At 46.9% G+C, this 22,471-nt stretch overlaps 1 protein-coding gene across 1 annotated transcript in view; it reads left to right on the top strand.

The window, feature by feature from the left end:
• Positions 1–21,838, top strand: part of GFPT2 (glutamine-fructose-6-phosphate transaminase 2) — a 47,479-nt gene extending 25,641 nt beyond the window's left edge. Inside the window, exons 8-19 of the mRNA XM_049648965.1 lie at positions 2,195–2,274; positions 2,718–2,835; positions 7,162–7,325; positions 8,939–9,034; positions 9,115–9,212; positions 9,492–9,612; positions 11,803–11,960; positions 12,123–12,237; positions 15,748–15,875; positions 17,646–17,813; positions 18,910–19,071; positions 20,975–21,838. Of these exons, the coding sequence (XP_049504922.1) occupies positions 2,195–2,274; positions 2,718–2,835; positions 7,162–7,325; positions 8,939–9,034; positions 9,115–9,212; positions 9,492–9,612; positions 11,803–11,960; positions 12,123–12,237; positions 15,748–15,875; positions 17,646–17,813; positions 18,910–19,071; positions 20,975–21,019 (1,453 nt within the window). The 3' untranslated portion in view covers positions 21,020–21,838. The remainder of the gene's footprint in view (positions 1–2,194; positions 2,275–2,717; positions 2,836–7,161; positions 7,326–8,938; positions 9,035–9,114; positions 9,213–9,491; positions 9,613–11,802; positions 11,961–12,122; positions 12,238–15,747; positions 15,876–17,645; positions 17,814–18,909; positions 19,072–20,974) is intronic.
• The last annotated feature ends 633 nt before the right edge of the window (positions 21,839–22,471 follow it).

Consider the following 22,471-nt stretch of genomic DNA (forward strand, 5'->3'; position numbering starts at 1 on the left):
TGAACTGATTATCCATCTGTCCATCTGCCATCAGTCTGACCATCCATCTACACATCTATCTGTCCATCTGTCCTTCCCTCCCTCCATCCATCCAACTGATATTTGTTGAGCACTTAGTCTATACTGGGTCCTAGGGATCTATTAACACCTGACCTAGTCCTGTCTTTAAGGACTGGACATTTGTGCAGGAGGACAGAGCAGGGCAGAGGGTGTTGATACTCCGTGTTGGGGGCTGGGAGGCAATGCATTGGGGAGCCTGAGGGGGTTCAAATGTCAGCCTTTGGGAGGTAGCCAGAAGCACCAGTGTGAGCAAAAGGAAGGGGCCTAGAGTGAGCTCAGCATTTGGGGCTCTGACCCAGAGCAGCTTGAGTCCCCTTCAGAAAAAAAATAGAAAAGACCCTGGTTGAGGGCACAGATGGGGTCACCAGGGACACGCCAACCCTTGCTCTTCAAAGGAGCCCCTGGAATGTGGCCCAGATTCTATAATGAAAGCAGTGGCTATTTCCAAGACACTTTGTAAGCTCGTTCCTCATGGTAGCAGTCATGGGGGGACTTTCTGCTCTTTCAGAAAGACAGACTGACACCTGCTGTGTACCAGGCATTGGAGACAGCAGTGAGCAAGGTCGTGTACACTCTGCCCCTCTAGCTCCAAGGGCTGGTGGGGAGTGAGGATGTTGGCAGAAGCCCTGCTCTGCAGGGTCTCAGGTGCACTGTGGACTGAAAGTTTCATTCTGAAGCCTCTGAGGAGCCATGGAGAATGCACCTGTGGCCTGGAAGACACAGAGAGAACGAGGCAGTCCCTCACAGACAGTCATATTCTCTAGGCAGGAAATGATGGGAATGTATCATGATTTAATTTTTGTTCAGGATAGGAAGGAATTTACCGCTTGGCATTCAATTTCTTCAATCATAGAATTATAACAGACCGCTTGTCCCTATTAAATTTAGAAACCCTGGGGCACTTGGGTGTCTCAGTCAGTTAAGCAGCCGACTTCAGCTCAGGTCATGACCTCACGGTTCATGAGTTCGAGCCCCGCATCAGATTCTGTGCTGACAGGTCAGAGGCTGGAGCCTGCTTCAGATTCTGTGTCTCCCTCTCTCTCTCAAATATAAATAAACATTAAAAAAAAATTAGAAACCCCTTTTAAAACTTGATACTATCATGGTATTACTATTTTAAATGAATGCAAAAGAAGGCCATGTGAAGAAGCAATAAAGCTTTATATTTCTAAATTGTCCATAACCTGCCGGCTCTGTAACCTCCTGGGCAATCTTTGGGATGCCTCGGGAGCATTATCTGAGGCGAAGTTCAGAGAAATCATAGAGCTCTATCTACAACAATAAAATCTGGGGGAGACGTTTGCCAAGAAAATTAGGTAACCACAGTACTTTCTCATTGTCAATGTTATAAAGGCCATTCGATCTGGCTCTCCATTGTACCAGAGCCGTGTCTCCTCTGCTTCAGATATGATAAAAGATGGTCCAGATTATTCAAGGTGCTCACAGCACTTTCTTCAAAGCCACGTACTTTGTCCCCCCACTTGGGGAAGTCAGATGCGGGGCTGGGAGAGGAAACCTGAGTTTGAGGCTGCAGGAACTCCCACAGAGGAAACATCACTGTCCCCTCTGTGACAGAGTCCAGCTCGTGCAGGTCAAGGAATTGAAACTTCTCCCAGGAGGTGACACTCAGAGACAAAACCACCCTTGAAAGTGTGTTAAGTGGCCCACAAAGTTGAGCAGATCCAAAGCCAGTCATCAGAATGCCCCCCCAAAGCTGGAGAACAGCTGAGCTAAGCAAAAGGGGCGGGGAAGGGGGAGGGAAGAGAGTCTTCGGGCAGGTCATGGGCGTCCAGGGCTCCTGCTTTAAAGATGGCAGTAAATAGCAGCAAGCTGGAGCCACGAAGTGAGGGCCTACTGATGCCTCAGCCACAGTGATCTAACCATGTGGGGATTCACTGGGCAGGTGGGTGGCACCATGAAAGCGAGCCAGAATTCTGCCAGTCAGTTGGTCCCTGCCCCAAGCCCTGGGAGCATCTTCCTGTGGCTCAGGAGTCTGTCCTGTAGGATCTCAACAGGACACTTTCCCCTGTTGGAAGGGCTAGATGCGGGGACCCCTCCTCAGTGCTAAGAGGCCATCCAGCCCTGCCTGGGGTGTTGAGACAATGAGCAACTCGACTCCCTGTTGTCTCTACAGGAGAGGCAGCCCCCTGCTCATTGGAGTGCGCAGCAAATACAAGCTTTCCACGGAACAGATCCCCATCTTGTACAGGACACGTAAGTTTTTCGAGAAGGCCTTGAACAGGGCAGGGGGCTCTCGTGCAGGCAGATGTCTTCTGTCTTCCGGGGCCGGTCCGCATACGGCTCCAGGTCAAAAAGGCTTTCATGCAACTGAGACTTGGGTCCCTTTTTGCAAAAGCTTTTTATTATAGATATTTTCAAACACATACACAAGTCCAGGGGAAGGCATGCAGCTCCATTACATAAAGGCATCCACGCTCTGGTATGAGTGTTGATTTGCTTTGTTTTGTTCACAGCCATTCAAAAAGCTCTTGCAGTGGCACCGTGCTATTTGGGGATCATTTTCACGATTTGGCTGACGCAGCCAAAGCTAAAAATTGCAGATTTCTCCCACACATATTCAAAGGGGAAGCTGGCGCCTTGCTTCATGTTATTCAAACAAAATAGTTTAATGTCACTTGCAATCCTTCCTTCACCAGGCAATTTCGAGAACGTAAAGAAGATCTGCAAAACAAGAATGAAGAGGCTGGACAGCTCAACCTGCCTTCATGCCGTGGGCAATAAAGCAGTGGAATTCTTCTTTGCTTCTGACGCAAGGTAGCTAAAGCTTGTTTCCTTTCTTTGCTAGGATTATGTAACCAAAAATGACTGGCCAGACACCACCATTTTTCATTTATCCCCGCTTTTCAGCTGTTTTCTTACAGCAAGGGGCAGGGATGATGGCAGATTTCAGTTCTCTGTGACCCTTCTCCGAGAACCTCAGAGAACCACTGAGAGCACCTCATGACCAAGGGCAGGATTCACTGACCTCCACAATGTTTTGGGGCCTGCACAGAATAATTGAATTATTTGCCAACATTTTAAAAGGGGGGAGATTTCACATGAAATTCTGGGTTTCTAGCTTCTCTGGAAAATCAGCAGATCTGAGTACCCTGGGTTGTGCTCCCTCTGGCCCAGGATGTCTGGGGCCACTCAAAGGCTATGCTCCCTTTAGCTAGCTGAGGCAGGTGTCTTCAGACCTTTGGTCCTTCTCTCACCCCACCTGACTCTGCCTGAGTCTGAGCACTCATGATGAGAGGGCCAAGACCTAGGAGTGTGGTCCAAGTCATTTCTAAGTCCATGTTCTCATTAACAGACAATACTTCTGAAATTTGAGGAAGTCTGCTTCATATCCATTTTAGTACAAAAAATTTATACACATCCATATACACATACTCAGAAAAGACCAAAACACTTTCCTGGTAGTTGAAATAGAAAACACTACCATAAGGGTGCCTGGGTGGCTCAGTCAGTTAAGCTTCTGACTCTTGATTTGGGCTCAGGTCACGATCTCACGGTTTGTGAGTTCGAGCCCTGCATTGGGTTCTGCACTGGCTGCTTGGGGCCTGCTTGGATTCGCTCTCTCACTCCCTCTCTGCCCCTCCCCGCTTGGGCTCTCTCTCTCTCTCTCTCTCTCTCAAAAACAAATAAACATTTAAAAAAAATTTTTTTAAATCCAACTGAAAGCCTGTTAGAACTAATCCTAGAGGCTAGTCAGAGAATGAAGATGTGGAAATCAGACATCCCAGCAGTTCGGCTATCAGCTGAACAAGGCTGCAGAACCATATCCACCCCGTTTGCTCTTGTGCTTCCTCACATGACTGGCACAGTAAACCCTCAGCAAGCCTTTCTTGAACAAAAACCAAAAAAAAAAAAAAAAAAAAGTAATCTATTTACCCGAGCTAGAAAAACTATTTTAATCCCTTAAGATAAATCTTAATAAAAATAGTCCAGAGTCTCTCCAGAGAAGACTACAAAAGTCAGCAATGAGAAACAAGACCAGATTTGAATAAAGGGAGAGAGTCCACACTCCTTGGTAAAAAGGCTTAATATTATTTAAAAAAAAACTAATTGGTTTAAAGTTATTTTAATAATTAAAAATTGTTTTTTAAAGATAACTGACTCTCCTTAATCTGCAAATTTGATGCTATAATTAAAAATCCTCACGATTTCTTTGCTTATTTAGGATTTGGAACTTGGAAAGATGATTTTACAGTGTATGGTGTGTAGACCAGATATGGGTGACCCTCCCAGATACGGAGGCACACTGTAGAACCCGCAGGGCAACAGTAGCCAGTGCTGAGGGCTTTGCCAGGATGGTCTCATTTAATAAACACAACCAGGGCACCTGTGTGACTCAACTGGTTAAGCGTCTGACTGTTGATTTCGGTTCAGGTCATAATCTCGCAGTTCGTGGGTTTGAGCCCCGAGTCAGACACTGTCAGCACAGAGCCTGCTTGGGATTTTCTCTGTCTCCCTCTGCCTCTCCTGTACACTCTCTCTTTCTCTCTCTCTCAAAATAAATAAGCATGAAAAAAAGCAAACACAACAAACTTCTAGTGAAGGCACAGTGATCATCTCCCATTTTACAAATGAGGAATTTGACATAGGGGCTCAGAGGGGTCATATCTGGGCTGCTTGAGGGCACAATGCTGGTAACAGACAGAAATAAGGATACCATATTGGGTCTGTCTAACTCCTGGGCCAGTAGTCTTTTTTTTTTTTTCCTTTTTTTTTTTTTTTACATTTATTTTTGAGAGAGAGAGAGAGAGACAGAGTGTGAGCAGGGGAGGGGCAGAGGGGGAGGGAGACACAGAATCAGAAGCAGGCTCCAGACTCTGAGCTGTCAGCACAGAGCCCAACGCAGGGCTCAAACCCAGGAATCGTGAGATCATGACCTGAGCCGGCGTTGGATGTTTAACCGACTGAGCCACCCAGGCACCTCTGGGCCAGTAGTCTTAATGATGGATTATACCACCATCCATTTTGTAAATAAAAATAATTATATTTAAACGTGCAGGGGCGCCTGAGTAGCTCAGTCAGCTAAGCATCCAACTTCAGCTGAGGTCATGATCTCATGGTTTGTGGGTTCGAGCCCCACACGGGGATCTGTGCTGATAGTTTGGAGCCTGGAGCCTGCTTCAGATTCTGTGTCTCCCTCTCTCGCTGCCCCTCCCCCACTCATTCTCAGTCTCTCTCTCAAAAATAAATAAAATATTTTTAAAAATAAAAAATAAATAAATTAACATGCAGACACACACGCACACGTAAATGCAAACACACGTGTATTTAGCACTGCCTGGAGAGCAATACAATATAAGTGGTGTTTCTCTCTTGGAGATGGGATCAGGCCATTTTCTTCCTCTTATTATTCTGTGTTTTCTACTGTTTAAACAATGCATGTATACTGTTCAAAGTATTTTTTTTCCAGTGCGGTGGTTTCCCATCCTTCTTTAGAAGTCTGTCTTCCTGAGCATCTGTTTAGAGACACCTTTCTTAGGGCCATGGAATGTGGCCACTTCTTTCTTTAACTTTACATCAGGAATTATAAATGTTCATTTTTTGGCACAGGGCAGGTGTGGGTGTGGCACTTGGTGGAATGAGGATTTTTTTCTCCCATGGTCTTACAAGTGCCACCTTCATGGTTTTGTTTTTTATTTGTTTTTTATTTTTGACCATAACTATGTACCACTTGTGCTATTGATTAGTTTGCTTTTTCACCTACCAACTTTTCTAACGCCATTTATTTTTAAAAGAAACTTTGTATTGCCATTTTGCAAGACAAAAATTATCATTACTTTCCATACAAAGTTATTATAAAAATAAGCACAATGGGGCACCTGGGTGGCTTAGTCAGTTAAGCATCCAACTCTTTATTTCAGCTCAGGTCATGATCTCACAGTTCATGAGTTCCAGTCCTGCCTTGGGCTCTATGCTGACAGCACGCAGCCTGCTTGGGATTCTCTCTTTCTCCCTCTTTCTTTGCCCCTGCCCTCCTCCTGCACTCTCTCTCTCAAAAAAAAAAATAAATAAGCATAATGACTCCACATTTCATTGGTGGACGTATTTTTTACTTTGCTTTTAAACTATCCCTTTTTCCTTGCAGGGAGTGTGTGTGTGCGTGTGTGTGTGTGTGTGTGTTATGAAACTGAGTCATTTGTCCTCATGACTTTCCCACTGTCTGGATTTTGCTGAGAGAACCCCCCATGGTGTCATTTAACACGTTCCCCTGCCCACTGCATTTCCCACGCACTGGCGTTCACAGGTGTCTACAAACTTGATCTCCTTCTGGTTTGATTTTTTGGCAAGACGGCTTCATAGATGGTGGTGTGTCCTTCTATCAGGAAGCATATATGTTTATTGTCTGTCTTTTTATGCTGTTAAGATTGATCAGGGGGTTCACGCGCCAGACAGCCTCACCCATCCATTGTAAAGCTGCTCTCTGCTTTTCACCTCTTGGTTTCAGCAGAGCACTTCATGGTCCTTACTTAGAACTATTAGTAATTAGGAGTCCATAAATTGACTATTCTGATGCTGTCATTCCTTATTTATTAGCTGTAGTCCATCCATAAATTTGCCTTCATGAACAATGTGGTTATTCTGAAAGATCAGATCAGTTTAAAAAGCAAGATAAATGTTTCATTCTTTCCTGTTCCGATTTAGAGTAATGTGTTGGTTCCCAAGCATTCTCCAAAGGTGACACTGTCTGGATTATGATTTGAAGAAAGCGGTCATAAAAGGCCATCTGTGAGATTACTGGGGAAATCTGAACATACTGGATATTTGATGATATGAAAGAATAACTACTAATTTTAGATGTGATAATGGTATTGTGGGTTTAAAATTTTTCCTTCTCTTTTAGAGATAGAAGGTAAAATATTTACAGATGAAATGATGTGATGTCTGAGACTGGATTCAAAACAATTCTGGGGGGAAGGAGGAAGGTGTGAATTGATGTGTATAGTGTAGTGTCCCTGTCCCTCCTAAAATGCCATCTGATGCTACTGATGGGGACCCATACTGGGGAGGCAAGTGAGTGACTGCCTTGTAGCTGTCAAGCACGTGCAGGCCCCGTCTGTGATGCCCGTGTTTCCCTTGCTCCAGTGCTATCATAGAACACACCAACCGAGTCATCTTCCTCGAGGATGACGACATCGCCGCAGTGGCTGATGGGAAGCTCTCTATTCACCGGGTCAAGCGTTCAGCTAGTGATGACCCATCTCGAGCCATCCAGACCTTGCAGATGGAACTGCAGCAAATCATGAAAGGCAGGTGTCCTCTGAGGGTCCGTGTGCAGCGGCCTTGGGGAGTGGGGGCAGGTGCTCGATGGGGGAGCTCCTGAGACTCTCTGTCCTACCCTGAATAGGTGCCACAGCCCTCCTACCTGCCATGGCCATTAGGGTGGCATTGCAGGTGCTCTGTGGCTTGCCCAGCCCAGGGGATGCGGGGAGCCTTGTCCTGCTCCCCCAGCAGGAGTTCCTGACTATATAAAGGCACTAGGTCTCCCTGCTTGATCTGACCAGTCCATCAACTGCCTCCCTTTACTAACTCTCTGGGACACATTCTTCTACCCAGACATTTCTTCTCTGGGTCAGAGGCCTGCAATAACAGGGGTCTGTGGACTATTTCCTCCTTGCGAGGAGAGCCTGTCTCCCTACACCCCCTTCTCCACAGGGCAGCCTGGGTAAACATTTAGGAATGTGAATCAGACCTTTTTATCCAGCTGCTTAAAGCCCTCCAATGGCCACCCACTGTTCTGAGAATAAAATCCACACTTCCTGCCACAGCCCACAATACCCCATGCCCAACCTGGCCCCACCTCACTCTACCCTTTTCCCACTATGCCCTGCCCCCTCTCCAACCACCTCACTGTTACTTAGGCAAGCCAAGTGCTTACTCACCTGAGGGTCATTGTACTTGACTGACTACTTTTGGTCATTCTACCTTGATCATCGCCCAGTCAGAGAGCTCTTCCCTGACCCTCCTCACTTGTCTTGTTTGCTTTATGGCACCCTCTATCAAGTCCCCAGCTAAAGGTGGCAGACAGGAAACACTGCAGTGTTTGGAACATTCCCACCCTGTCTGTGAATACTTCCAAAGCTTGAGGCACAACACCTGTCAGGGGCCTTAACCCGTTGCGGCCAGATCATCCCTTTGATGTCATCCAGTTCCATTCAAATCAGAGCCCTGGAAATGCATGTGTTGGCTGAAAAGGTTTTTATTTAATACAGAAGCTCGGAGGGCATCTGTTGAAAAGAAGATTGCCAGGGCACCTGGGTTGTTCAGTCGGTGAAGCGTCCGACTTCGGCTCAGGTCATGGTCTCGCAGTTTGTGGGTTTGAGCCCCACGTCAGGTTCTGTGCTGACAGCTTGGAGCCTAGAACCTGCGTCAGATTCTGTGGCTCCCTCTCTCTCTGCCCCTCCCCCTCTCACACTCTGTCTCTCTCTCAAAAATAAATGTTTAAAAAAATTAAAAAAATAAAATAAAATTGCCTATTTCTCAGGGCTTACTTCTTTTGTACTTCCCTAAGTAGGTTGGTTTTTGGAAGTGAAGCATTTTCCTTTCCTCTGCCCCTGCTGAGAGGAGTATTGCCCCAGAAAGACCAGCCACATATTTGTTGCTTACTTCTTTTGCTCCTTCAAGCTGCAGGGTCTGATATGCACACTGGAGATAGTAATCTTATCTGACCTGTTTGCCTCTCACTTGTTACCGGGAGAATCAGGTGGGACGGCCCCTGGGACGCCCTTGGTAATGTGCAGTGGCCTTCCCATGTGTCACTGACACTAAACTGCATATCAGCTTTCCATCTTGATTGGAAGTTAAGCAGTGGTAAAACAACTGAATTAAAATTGACCTGCTTTTTTGGTGTTTATTTGACCAGGTAACTTCAGTGCATTTATGCAGAAGGAGATCTTCGAACAGCCAGAATCAGTTTTCAATACTATGAGAGGTCGGGTGAATTTTGAGACCAACACAGGTAATCCCCCATCCATGCCCTAGGTCGAGGCGCGTCCCCGTGTGGGGTTAGCACTAATGCCCCCTGCATGTGCCCCACAGTGCTCCTGGGCGGCTTGAAGGATCACCTGAAGGAGATTCGACGATGCCGACGGCTCATCGTGATTGGCTGTGGAACCAGTTACCACGCCGCAGTGGCTGTAAGTCCAAGGCGCTGGGCCCTCAATAGCGCTGGGGAGGGAGCAGCAGCCCAGGACAAAATGTGTCTTAAATGCCATCATGTGTTTGACCTCCCAAATTTGGTGCCCACAAGCCAACATGAGAGCCTTTCTCCTGCAGTGTGGCCTGTGCATGTCTGAAATTCCCTTCACCACCAGGACCCAGAGGTGCCACTTCATAAAACTGTCCCCAGAAGCCCAGCTGCCTGTGTCTCTGTAGTGTCTGTGACTGACTTTGGTCCCCATTCTTGTTGGCTTCAGACACGGCAAGTTTTGGAGGAACTGACTGAGCTCCCTGTGATGGTTGAACTCGCCAGTGATTTTCTGGACAGGAACACACCTGTGTTCAGGGATGACGTTTGCTTTTTCATAAGCCAGTCAGGTAAGGAATACGGGTTCACGTGAGTTCATCTCAGGGCTCTGTCCTCTTGGTAACACACCATGTATCTCCTTCCCTCCTTCATCCAGTAGAGTTCTCTGCACACTGAGCATGTGCCAAACTCTCTTCTCAGTTGACCCTCAGAACCATCAGTCACTGTCTCATTTTAGGGGGGAGCCATGCGACCAAGAATTCTCCCTCCTCCTGCCATTCCAAGTCCAGAACTTAAGGGACCACTCACCAAAGTGCTTATACATAGGTGCTAGGTTTATTTCAAAGAGAGAAAGTTCTTCAAAATTCTGCTGGTTGAGTGTCACTTCAAGAACTATGTGGATGCTTTGCAGTTCCCATGCTGTCCAGCAGGGGATGCATTGAGAGACATTGCTCAGGTGTAGGCCCAGCACACCCTCAGTAAACCCTGCCTGGGTGCCATCCTAACTCTAAACGTGGGCACCTGCTCCAGTCAGGCTGGGCAGAGAGTCAGGGAGGTGATTCATGGCCACATGCTTGGACTTTCTATGACCTCCAGAAGGATTTTTAAAACATTTTAATTATGGAAAATTCCAAATCTCTGTAAAAGTAGAGAGATTTACATAAGGAACTGCCTATTCTCAGCAACGATCAGCTGAGCAGAGTTTGTGTCATCCAGATCCACATTAACCTGTCCCCTCCCCTGGGTTATTTTGAAGTCAATCCCAGACATCATGTTGCTCCACAAATACTTCAGAATGGATCTCTAAATGGTAAAAGAAAAAAAAAAACATAACCATTATGTCATTATCACAATTAAAACATTAACAGCAATGCTCTAATATCCACTGGGACTTCGAATATTGCTTCCGGTTTGAATTTTGAAGACCCATTTCCATTTCCATGACAAACTAAGAAAAACGAATACAGACACACTCACCCTCCGGCTGACAACCTGTAGCCATGTGCTGCTGTGTGACTTCATTTTGTTTGTTTGTTTGTTTATTTATTTTGAGAGAGAGGGAGCCCATGCATGCACAAGTGGGGGAGGGGCAGAGAGAGAGGGAGAGAGGGAGAATCCCAACAGGCGCAGACCCCGAAATGGGGCTCGAGCCCATGAACCAATGAGATCATGACCTGAGCTGAAATGAAGAGTCAGACACTTAACCAACTGAGCCACCCAGGAACCCCTTGATGGGTTTAATTTTATGATCGGACCGTATTTAATTTAGTTCGAGGTTTCAAGGCTTACAAATACAGGGTGCTTGTGCTGGCTTATTTGTGAATCTATTTAAGTAGCTTAGTTATAAAAATAATTTTGAGTTCCCACTGGCAGGCTGCAGAAGTGTTTTGCTTTAAAGCAATGTTAGATCTATTGGAGAAATGCCATTTAGTGGCATTCTTGCTTTTTTTCAATTTTATTTATTTACTTAATCTCTATACCCAGTGTGGGGCTGGAACTCATCACCCCGAGACCAAGAGTCACATGCTCTTCTGACTGAGCCAGCCAGGCACCTTGCATTCTTGCTTTTTATTTGTATTTATTTATTTATTTTAAATATTTATTCATTTTTGAGAGAGAGCAAGCACAAGCAGGGGAGGGACAGAGAGAGAGAGGCAGAGAGTCTGAAGTGGGCTCTGTGCTGATAGCAGCAAGCCTCATGCAAGGCTTGAACTCACAAACCATGAGATCATGAACCATGAGATCATGACCTGAGCTGAAGTTGGATGCTCAACCGTTCAACTGACTCAGCCAGCCAAGCGCCTCACATTCTTGCTTTTTAAATGTTAAATCTCAGCACATTCTGAAAAAGGCAGCTTAAAGTCCTAGAAAGGATGCTGGGCACCTGGCTCACCTGGGTTGGCACCAGTCTGTCGCCCACAGCTGCGTGGCCCTGAAGGAGCAAGGCTTTGGTTTCTTCCATCTCTGGGGATCTCATCCTCACGGGGAGAATGGGGTCAATGGCCCCATGGGGTTGCCAGGAGAGTTCCATGACATAGCGGATGAGAAAGTGCTTCCCACATAAATAGCAGCCGAACCTTGAATCCAAGAATCCACCGGAAACATGGTTGAGAGTGCATTTTCCTTTCTGAGCACACGCCGGCTGCCTGTGGGCTCTGATTTCTGCATAAAAGAGTAAATGAGTTGGGGGACAGGGGGTTCGAGCTGGCAGAGCCACGCTCCTGAGAACACATGGCTGAAAGGTGGGGCCCGTGTGGCAGGTGAGACCGCAGATACCCTCCTGGCATTGCGCTACTGTAAGGACCGTGGGGCCCTGACCGTGGGCGTCACCAACACCGTGGGCAGTTCCATCTCCCGAGAGACCGACTGCGGTGTCCACATCAACGCAGGACCAGAGATCGGCGTGGCCAGCACCAAGGTAGTCACCTCATGCATGTGTCCTGAGGGAGGGCTTCGGCCAGATGGGTGGACAGGAGGCTGCGGGTTGGGGAGGGGGCGCTCCCAACAATCTGTCTCCTCCTGCGTGGTTCACATGCGCACATTCGCCCCTGCTCTGCCAGAGACACCGTTTTATCCACAGGCTTATACCAGTCAGTTCATCTCCCTGGTGATGTTTGGTTTGATGATGTCGGAAGACCGCATTTCACTGCAAAACAGAAGGCGAGAGATCATCCATGGTTTACAGTCTTTACCTGGTATGTTTCAGAATGAAACTTTCCTTATTTTGAAATCCAGTAGACTGTCCTTAGTTGCTTTCTCTTTTGACTCTTTCCCATAAACAATGCTGTTAATCACTTCCTCCTCTTCAAAACTTCCTACTCACCACTAAATGCCTCCAGAAGCTCCCACTGGGCCAAGATTAAAGTCCTCACTCCTCACCGGGTCCTTGAACACTGCACACTGGACCCCTGCCACCTCTGACCTCATCCCACTCTCCTTCCCCTCCCTGGGCTCCTTCATTGACCTTCTGATCCTCAGCAATACCAAGCTGTCTACCACAGGACGTTTGCACTGACCCTTTCCTTTATAGGAGCCCTCTTCCTCCAGCTCTCCATACAACTGATGGCTTCTCATTATTCAAGTCTCAGTTCAGATGTCACCTCCTGGAACCCTTCCTTGCTATCCTAACTAACCCCCTGCCCCAGCTGTGAAATGTTAGCCCATTTCTTTTCTTTATAGCGTGTGCCATGGTATGAAATTACCTGTCCTCCAGTGTGCTGGCTTGTCTCCCAATGAGTATGTCAGCCCAGTGAGCATATAACCCTAACTGTCAGGGTCACTGCTGATATCCAGCCAGGGCAGGCATGGAGTAGGTGCTCAGGAAATATCTGAGAAGGAGCAGATGGCCCTGAGCCTTTTCCTGAACCAGAGTGCTCCTTCAGTCTCCCCAAACTTCCCTCTTTGTCTGGGTCCCTCCCATCTATTGTAGTCGGTGAGATGCAGTGTTTATCATACTGAATCTCAAGCTTTGGGGGGGATAATGGTTTCCATCATTCGCCCACTGGTGTGCCCTGTCCCGTGTGCCATCCTGAGGGCCAAGGAGATAACAGCTCCTTTCCTTCAGACACTTGCTCTCCAGGGAAGGAGAGAGACCTATTGGGTTTTCTTTGTGCAGCCCTGAGATTGCAAAATGAAACAGACCTCACCCCTTGGCTGACATGAAATGCCGGGGGCAGGATGGTCACAAGGCTGTGGGACAGCCCCTTCCAGAGATGGGGTAGGCACTGGGTCCATCCTGGGAGCCAGGGGCAAACCCCAGAGAAGGCAGTGAGGGAAAGCCACCATCTAATCATACAAAGCCTAGAGATCTGAATCTGGCCCACACAACATGCTGAAAATTTACTGACAAAAAACTGGTCTTCACCTTCAGCCAGGTACCAACAGTGCGAAAACAGGACTCTATCCTGATGTCTAAGTCAGCCGTTCTCAAGATGTGGTCTGCAGGTCTTATTACTATTTTCACAGTAAACACGCTATTTATAACAAATAAGATGTGTTTGCCTTTTTTGCCGTGTGGACATTTGCAAAGGCAGCGGTGGCTACCGCTGGCACCTTAGCACATGCCTCCACACACCCCACTTCACTCAAGGACTTCTTCACGAGGCAGTAAAATGCATTAGTCTTAGTAAATCACAACACTCTTTAGTATTCTGTTTCCAAGAAAAGCATCCTGGGATTGTTTGAGTAACAAGCTGATTAGAGTACTTGGCAGATGTTTTCTCAAAAATGAACAAAGTTAGCCCGCCACTCTAAAGAAGAAAAACTGACAGTATTTGTTGCCAGTGATAAACTTCAAGCTCTCCAGTGAAATTTAGGATTTGGGAAAACTTGTAGCTGCCAGCATGAGCTCGACCACTTCCCACACTTAAACACAACTCTGATGAAGCCACGGTGACTTTAGCATATGTGATTTCTAAAAAATATTTTATGATGAAGTGTGTCCATTTTTAGAAGATTTGCATAACTCAGTCAACCTATGTTTTCCAGATGGTCAATGCATGATGTGACAAAATTATACACCATGTAAAACATCCATTTAAATAGATGCAAGATTGGGGCACTGGGTGGCTCAGCCGGTTAAGCATCGGACTTCGGCTCAGGTCGTGATCTTGTGGTTTGTGAATTCAAGCCCTATGTTGGGCTCTGTGCTGATGGCTCAGAGCCTGGAGCCTGCTTCTGATTCTGTGTCTCCCTCTCTGCTTGTCCCTCCCCAGTCATGCTCTGTCTCTCTCTCTCTCTCAAAAATAAAACATTAAAAAAAATTAAATAGATGCAATAGGGGTGCCTGGGTGGCTCGGTCGGTTAAGTGTCAGACTCTTGATCTTGGCTCAGGTCATGATCTCACAGTTGGTGAGTTCAAGCCCCATTTTGGGCTCCGCACTGACAGTGTGGAGCCTGCTTGGGATTCTGTCTGTCTCTCCTCTCTCTCACAGTAAATAAACTTAAAAAAAATAAAAGTTTTAATGTAACAAGGTAGGAAAAGCTTATTGAGATGATTTCAAATTCTACATTTGCAACTACTCTTTTAAGAAATTACTGTTTCTCCAGACTGGCTGATTCAGTCACTAGAGTATGTGACTCTTGATCTCGGGGTCATGTGTTTAAGCCTGCAGAGATTACTTAATTAACTAATTAAAAAAAAAAAGAAATGACCATTTCTTGAGTTTCATGTAATATCAGAGAAGAACATTCACAATTTTTTGAAAAAGTTATTTAAATACTCCTCCCTTCTCCAACTACAAATCTCTGTGAGGCTGGATTTTCTTCCTATACTTCAACCAAAAAAAATGTATCATGAGAGTTTGAATGAGGAAACAGATATGAGAATCTGTCTTTGTTAAAAAGTCAGACATTTAAAAAATCTCCAAAAATTTAAAACTACTATTCTCACTAATTTTTAAAAATGTATAATAGGTTTATTGTTACTTTTAAATGAATGAATACAAATATCTTTACTTTTCTCAGTTTCTAATCTGGTAAACATTAAGAGACACAACCAACAAAAATAATGGCTCTTAAGGATTCACAGTAATTTTTAAGTGTAAAGAAGTCCTGAGAACAAAAAGTCTGGGAAACACTGGTCCATCTTACACTGGGCATTGTCTCTAGATTTAGCATGTGGCCTGGATTGGGGGGGGGGGCATTAATTTGGAGTGTCAGCTCTGTGGCTTTCCACCTGGTGACTTAGCCTCTCTGAGCCTCAGTTGCCTTACCTGTAAAATGGAGCTAGAAATAACACCTCACTGCTTATCTTACATGCTCAAGAAAGTATGAACATAAATATGAATTGCCATCCAACAAAACCCAGGCAAATCCCGCAAGTTACTGCCCACAATCTACATTTAACTTTTTTTAATGTTTATTTTTGAGAGAAAGAGAGAGAGGGAGACAGAGTGGGGGAGAAGCAGAGAGAGAGGGAGACACAGAATCCTAAGCAGGCTCCAGGCTCATCAACACAGAGCCCAACATGGGGCTTGAACCCACGAACTGTGAGATCATGACCTGAGCTGAAGTCAGATGCTTAACCGACTGAGCCACCCAGGTGCTCTTACATTTAAAATCCTTTTTAAACCAAGGCAAGGAAGCCAAGTGTATTAAGTGGTGTGAATTCCAAAACTATGTCTTATACACACCATGATTTTTCTTTGTGAATCTTGCTGTAAAATCTGTGTGACTCACAACCCCTCACTGTGTTTGCGGCTTAGGGCTGATTAAGGAAGTGCTGTCGCTGGACGAGAAGATTCATGACCTGGCCCTGGAGCTCTACACCCAGAGGTCACTCCTGGTCATGGGACGGGGCTATAACTATGCCACATGCCTGGAAGGAGCCCTGGTGAGCCTCCTTTGCCCACCCCCAACCTCCACCAGCCTGGGCATGAGGGCAGACATGGGAGACACCCCGAGACACCAGCGGGAAGGGGGGAAGGGCGCTGGGCTAGGGGAGGGGAGCGCTTGGGGACTTGCTGCCACCTGTGTGAGGCTGCATCAAGCACCAGCTCATGACCTGTTCGGGCCCTGGGGATCCTGAGGTGGACGCTGCCAATCTCCTGAGGAGAAAGGGGCAGGGCACCCTTGGGTGAGCCCCTGAGGTGTCAACCTGCACCAGGCTCCATCTGGGATGGTCCATTCGTTCCTCATGAGCGTCTTCTGAGAGGCTGGCAGTTATTGTCCACATTTCACCTAGGAGGGAACTGGACCCCCAAAGGTTCATCTTGCTCAGGAGGGAGTGATTGGTCTGAGATTCAAACTCAGGTCCATGTGGCCTTGGGTTATTTCCACGACCACAAGCAGACTGTGCGGGAGGACTCAGGCCGATGAGAATTGCGGGGCAGGCTCTCTGTGGAGTTTCCCTGTTACCCCTCAAACTTCCAAGGGGATGCAGAGATCCTGAAGGAGTGAGCTCTGAAGGCCCTGCTTTTGTTAAACTTTTAACTGGCTGTTTTGTCCCACTGCGGCAGTAAAGAGCCAAACCTGAGTAAGAGAGCTGGGTAAGGGGCAGGTTCCAGGACCACAGAGAGGGTGAGACAGTGCTGTCCAGGGGGCTGAGCCTACACTCACTGTCTGCTTGCTGCTTGTGGATGGGACTGCCCAACCAAAGAAAACGGGAGACAGGGTCACAGGTGAGGCAGCCATTGGTACCCGGGCAAGGGCATCCTTCCTGACCTAGCTTGGCTCCCCTCCTCTTAGTAGGGAGCAGGTCGCTGCAGGGGGCTGGGTGGAGTACACTTTCAACTCCCCCCATGCCTCTGCCGCCTGGTGCAGGGGGTAGGGGGGGCTCATCTGCAGTGTCCCCAGCGCACTGCTGAAAGATGCGTATTCAACTGCAGCTCCCAGTCAGTCCTGGGGGGAAAGAAAGAAGCTTTGACGCTGCTCCTGGCACACATCAATGGTCCCTCTGTGGTCTCCTGGGGGCCAGCACTCCAGCTGTCTGTGGCATTCAGGGCGGAGTCACCCATACTCCTGACAGTGTCCTGCCCCCCCCCCCAAATAAATAGTTCTAGGGGAGCTGAGAAATATTTTACTAGACACTCACCAGTTCAGTGACGTAGGGTTAATGGGAACTGAATAGAAATGGATCTCCTGAACATAGGGGGAAGTTCTAGTAACGTCCTGATGCGTGTTATTTTGCCTCATAAGTAAATTGGAGCATCCCTTTGGAAGTTATTAATGGTCTAGATTCGGGGGGATGATCTATCGGATAATTGAAGAAAGGTATTTCTAGATAGAATACAGTGCCATCATTACAATTTATAAATGTGGGGAGGCCATGGGTTAGTCACACAGCAGAAGGGAGAGCCAGATCGACATTGACTTGTCTATCCAAGGGTGGTGGCTGTGCTGGGGGGCTGGTCTGGGGGACACAGGCTGCGTGCTGGGCCTTGTGCGTGCTCTGGACAGCAGCCAGCCCTCTCCCTTGGGCCTGGCATTGCCAGCAGCCCTCAGTGCTGTTGACCACCTAATGCATTCATCCACCTTGCAGCCCTCAGCTCCCTGCCTTCTGGATTCATCCCTCCCACAGCTCCCCTTCCTCCCCTCTCTGACTGATCTCCTCCAGCCCCCTGTCTATCCAGTGTCACACTGACCCCGCCTTGTGTTTCCCTAGAAAATTAAAGAGATAACCTACATGCACTCAGAAGGCATCCTGGCGGGGGAGCTGAAGCACGGACCCTTGGCACTGATTGACAAGCAGATGCCCGTCATCATGGTCATCATGAAGGACCCTTGCTTTGCCAAATGCCAGAATGCCCTGCAGCAGGTCACAGCCCGCCAGGTGAGAGCTCTCAGCTGGGCCAGGGTCCCCTTCTCTCCTGTCCTCTCCCACACAAGCCCACCTCACCCACTGTCGGCCAGCACTGGTTATGAGCAGCCCTACCACTGAGCAGGTGCGATCACGTGCTCTCTCCTAGGCCCCCCCCCTCCTGAGGGGCACACACATTCAGAAATGACTGGCCAGCCTGTGGCCACGTGCACAATGGCTCTTCAGTGAGACCTTGTGACCCAGACTGCCCCGAGCTGCCCCAGATTCCAGGCGTGGAGCTGCCCTGAGATGGGAGTGCAAAGCCCCCACAGATCCATCCTGGGAGGGCTCATGAAGTTATAGGGAGGTGAAGTCCAACAATGCCCTTGAGCCAGTGGCCGCCATGCCTGGCTCGGCACAGTGGCCAGAGAGAAGGTATAAAACACAAATCACTTCACTGTCTTGCTTAAAACCTCCCGGTGGCTTCCCATAAAACAAGAGTGACCACAAGCCGGTATTATGTGGCCCCTTCCTTCTGTGTCCCAAGCTGAAGGAGCCCAGCTGATTTCTGCCTCTGAACCTCTGCTCTGGCTATTCCCTCTGACCTGAATGTGCTTCCCACCACTTTCAGAGAATTGGCCTGTGGTTATTCACGTCTTAGTCCAAACATCCCCTTTTAAGAGAGGGCTTCCCAGACCTCACCAGCGTCTCCCAATCACATTACCATGTTTTATTGCCTTTCTGGCATTCATCTGGAATTCATCGTTACTCATTGGGTGGCTTGTTTACATTTTTATTTTCTACCACTCAGCTATGAGCCCCCTCAGAGTGAGGAGTGGGCATGCCCTGCCCTTGGCAAGGCACATTGAAGCCACTCAACAAATGGGTGCTGGATGAATGGCTCAGAATGGCAGTCATCCTACCACGGAAGGGAGAGGAACTCACCAAACAGCATCAAACACCTTGCCCCTCACACTGGTCGTGCACATCACCTCACACATAATTCCACAAAAGCAAAAGAGGACTGTTATCCCCTCAATAACATTGACCTCAGAAACTGCTGGTATGTGAGGGGGGTTGCTGCTTTCAGAGACCACCTGCACATTGTGATCCTATTTTCCCGCTCTAGGGTCGGCCGATCATACTGTGCTCCAGGGACGACACTGAGAGTTCCAAGTTTGCGTATAAAACGATCGAGCTGCCCCACACAGTGGACTGCCTCCAGGGTATCCTGAGTGTGATTCCGCTGCAGCTCCTGTCCTTCCACCTGGCTGTTCTCCGAGGATATGACGTATGTCTAAAATCGCACCGAATCCCCCAGAGGGGAAAAGCATAACCCCAGAGTCTGACTTTGTTCTTTTTTTTTTTTTAAGTTTATTTACTTATTTTGAGAGAGGAACAGGGGATCCCAAGCCGGCTCCGCAAAGCCCGACATGGAGCTGTGAGATCCTGACCTGAGCCAAAATCAACAGTCAGACCCTTAACCACCTGAGCCACCCAGGCGCTCCTGATTTTGTTCTTAAATGCTTATTTGGTGTAAATATTCATAGGAAAGGTAATTTCATTTAAAACAACTCTGTTTTTAAAGTAACTTCTATCCCTTGGAAACAATTTGGGACTGCAAGATTACGAAGACCATATCATTAAACTCATCACTCAGAGAGGCAATGTTAATTAGCAAATTTAATCATTTATTCCAGTCTTTTCCTTGTGCATGTGGATTTTTTAACATTTTTGACAGTATATCAAGGATGACATTTTACACTTTCCTTTTGAGTGTATTTACAAGTATTTTCTTACATCTTGAGTTTCATGTAAGCAACATTTAATCATTGCACAATATCCCAACATAGTCTTATAACATGGATTATATAACAATGACTTAGCCGGTCTTCTATTATTTAAACTGTTGCTGATTTGGGAGAATATCTGCATAAATCACAATTGCAGTGAACATCTTTGCATGTACATCTTCCTCCCACATTTAAGATATCTCCTCAGTCTAGCAAATGATTCAACATTTTGAGACTCCTTTTTTAAATTTTTTTTTTAATGTTTCTTTTTGAAAGAGAGAAAGAGAGAGTGCAATCCAGGGAGGGGCAGAGAGAGAGAGGGAGACATAGAATCTGAAGCAGGCTCCAGGCTCTGAGCTGTCAGCACAGAGCCCAACGCAGGGCTCGAACTCACAGACCATGAGATCATGACCTGAGCCGAAGTCAGATGCTTAACCGACTGAGCCACCCAGGTGCCCCTTGAGACTCCAAACATATATCATCAATTTATGTTCCAGAAAAGAACCACCACCAAGTATGGAAGAACCTACAATTCACTGCATATAGAAATAGAAGTTTTATTACAATTGTATTTTGAGAAGCTTTTGAAGATACATAACCTTACAGAAAACAATGTAACAAGTACCTGGTGGTATACAAATCCAGAACTGCCACGGCTAACATTTTGTCCTATTTGTTTCTCTTTTAAAAACAAGAGCCAAATAAGGGGTGCCTGGGTGGCTCAGTCGGTTAAGCATCCCACTTCGGCTCAGGTCATGATCTCACGGCTCATGGGTTTGAGCCCCGCGTCAGGCTCTGTGCTGACAGCTCAGAGCCTGGAGCCTGCTTCGGATTCTGTGTCTCCCTTTCTTTCTGCCCCTCCCTCACTCGTGTTCTTTCTCTCTCTCTGTCTCTCTGTCTCTCTCTGTCTCTCTCTCTGTCTCTCAAAATGAAATAAACATTAAAAAAATTAAAATTAAAATAACTAAGCAATATAAGACACTGCAGATAAAGTTGAAGCCTACCATATCAACCATCTCCCGTCACATTTTCCTTCCAGCCTCCACCCTGAACTAATGAGCCTCATGGATTTAGTGTGTCTCCTTCCAAGAAACGTGAACAGGACAAGCTGAGTTAGCGTTTTAATAGCATGCATCATATCCTTTTAATAGGGTTAACACAGCATGACACATGTCAGGTGCACAATAAATGTATATTGAACAAACTAAACCTTCTATAGTTGAGTGAAGTTCCTGGAGTAAGGAACGCTTCCAAGATGCAGATCTCCAGGGGCTCATGGTCAAAGGTGACCGGGAACACCCATCACCTCATCTTCAAGTACCCCGATAATAGGCTTTGTAATACAGCATGTTGCTGGGATCTGTGGGGTCCTGAGCAGCTCCTTTCTATGTATTGTTGCAGGTCGACTTCCCCAGAAATCTGGCCAAGTCTGTAACAGTGGAATAGAGAACAAGAGCCCGAGAAGGCCACTGCCACCTGCAGTGTGGTTCAAGGCCTGTCCCGGTGACATCAAGTGAGAAGAACAGCAGGCGTTCTGTGTGTTCCAAGTAGATCCCAGTAGAACTTGACAAGCTTTCACGTGCCTTGTACCCAAGTGCTTTGCTCACAGCAGATACTGTTTCTCTGTGTCCTGAAGTCGCCAGAGGAGAAGGGAATCATTGTTTACACATGGGGATCAGAGCGGACTTTTCCACTACTGTGCAATAGAGACACAGCTCTCTTCAGAGTAACTGTGAACCTTTTTGTAACCAACGCTAGTTAGTTTTGAAAGACAAAATATTTATAATGATGATTGTATAGCTTTTAAGTTATTTTTCTAGTATGTGGCTTTCTGTAGCCAACGTAATGCCCAGACCATGCACCCCAGCCTCCTGGCAGAGGGCATTCATCTCAGATTTGAGCACAAGGCATTGCCTCCCTGCACTCCTCTCTCCTCTCCTGTCCTCTCTTGGCTGCCCCTGAATCCCAGTCCCCTGACGTCAGGGAAGCCCTCCCACCATTTCCCTGTGCCTCCAAAATCTCAATGTCCTTTGACAGATTCTTCTCCTATAAATCCCTCTGACTCTCCAACTTCTGTTAAATTTGATCATGGTTCTTTTTAAGCCCAGGCAGCATTTTTGGTCCCTGCTTCTACCTATAGTAAAACAGCTTGAAATATCCCGTGCAAGAAAGTAGTTTTCAAGTGGGCTATCTTGCCCTCTGTTTAAAAGCGTGCACAATCAAGATACTATGCAATTTTAAGACAATAAAGACAGTACAATTCTTTTTTGGCTTGTGCATTTGGATTTTTGTTATTCTCATTCTTTTTGTGTACTTGGATTGTGAGGGTTTCTCAAAACAGGAACTCAGCAGTGTCTGGTGGGAGTGAGCCCCGTTTCTTTCTTTCTTTCTTTCTTTCTTTCTTTCCTTCTTTCTTTCTTTCTTTCTTTCTTTTGAAGTTTATTTATTTTGAGAAAAAGAGAAAGCATGAGTGGGGGAGGGGCAGAGAGAGAGGAGAGAGAGAGAATCTCAAGCAGGCTCTGCACTGTCAGTGCAGAGCCCGATTTAGGGCTCGAACCCACGAACCATGAGACCACAACCTGGGCCAAAGTCAGAAACTTAAACGACTCAGCCACCCAGGCGCCCCAAGCCCTGTTTCTTGGTAGCCCGTGGCTCTGTGCCCACACTTGTGACCTGCGTCCTTCTTGTATGAAAATGAAGACTGTTTATTTTACACGATGAAACAAAATGCAGGATGTTTGAGACTCTTCGTTGAGTCCACTGAAGAGCTGTTGGAAGGGGCTGGACCACGTGATGCTGTTTCAGATGGCTTCCCAGAACCTGAAAGCATCATGCAGGCATGTGAAACTCTCTAATGTATACTTTTTTATTTCCATGAGTCTATCTTGGTCACCGATT

Source organism: Panthera uncia, assembly GCF_023721935.1.
Source record: "Panthera uncia isolate 11264 chromosome A1 unlocalized genomic scaffold, Puncia_PCG_1.0 HiC_scaffold_17, whole genome shotgun sequence".
NCBI classification, from domain to species: domain Eukaryota; kingdom Metazoa; phylum Chordata; class Mammalia; order Carnivora; family Felidae; genus Panthera; species Panthera uncia.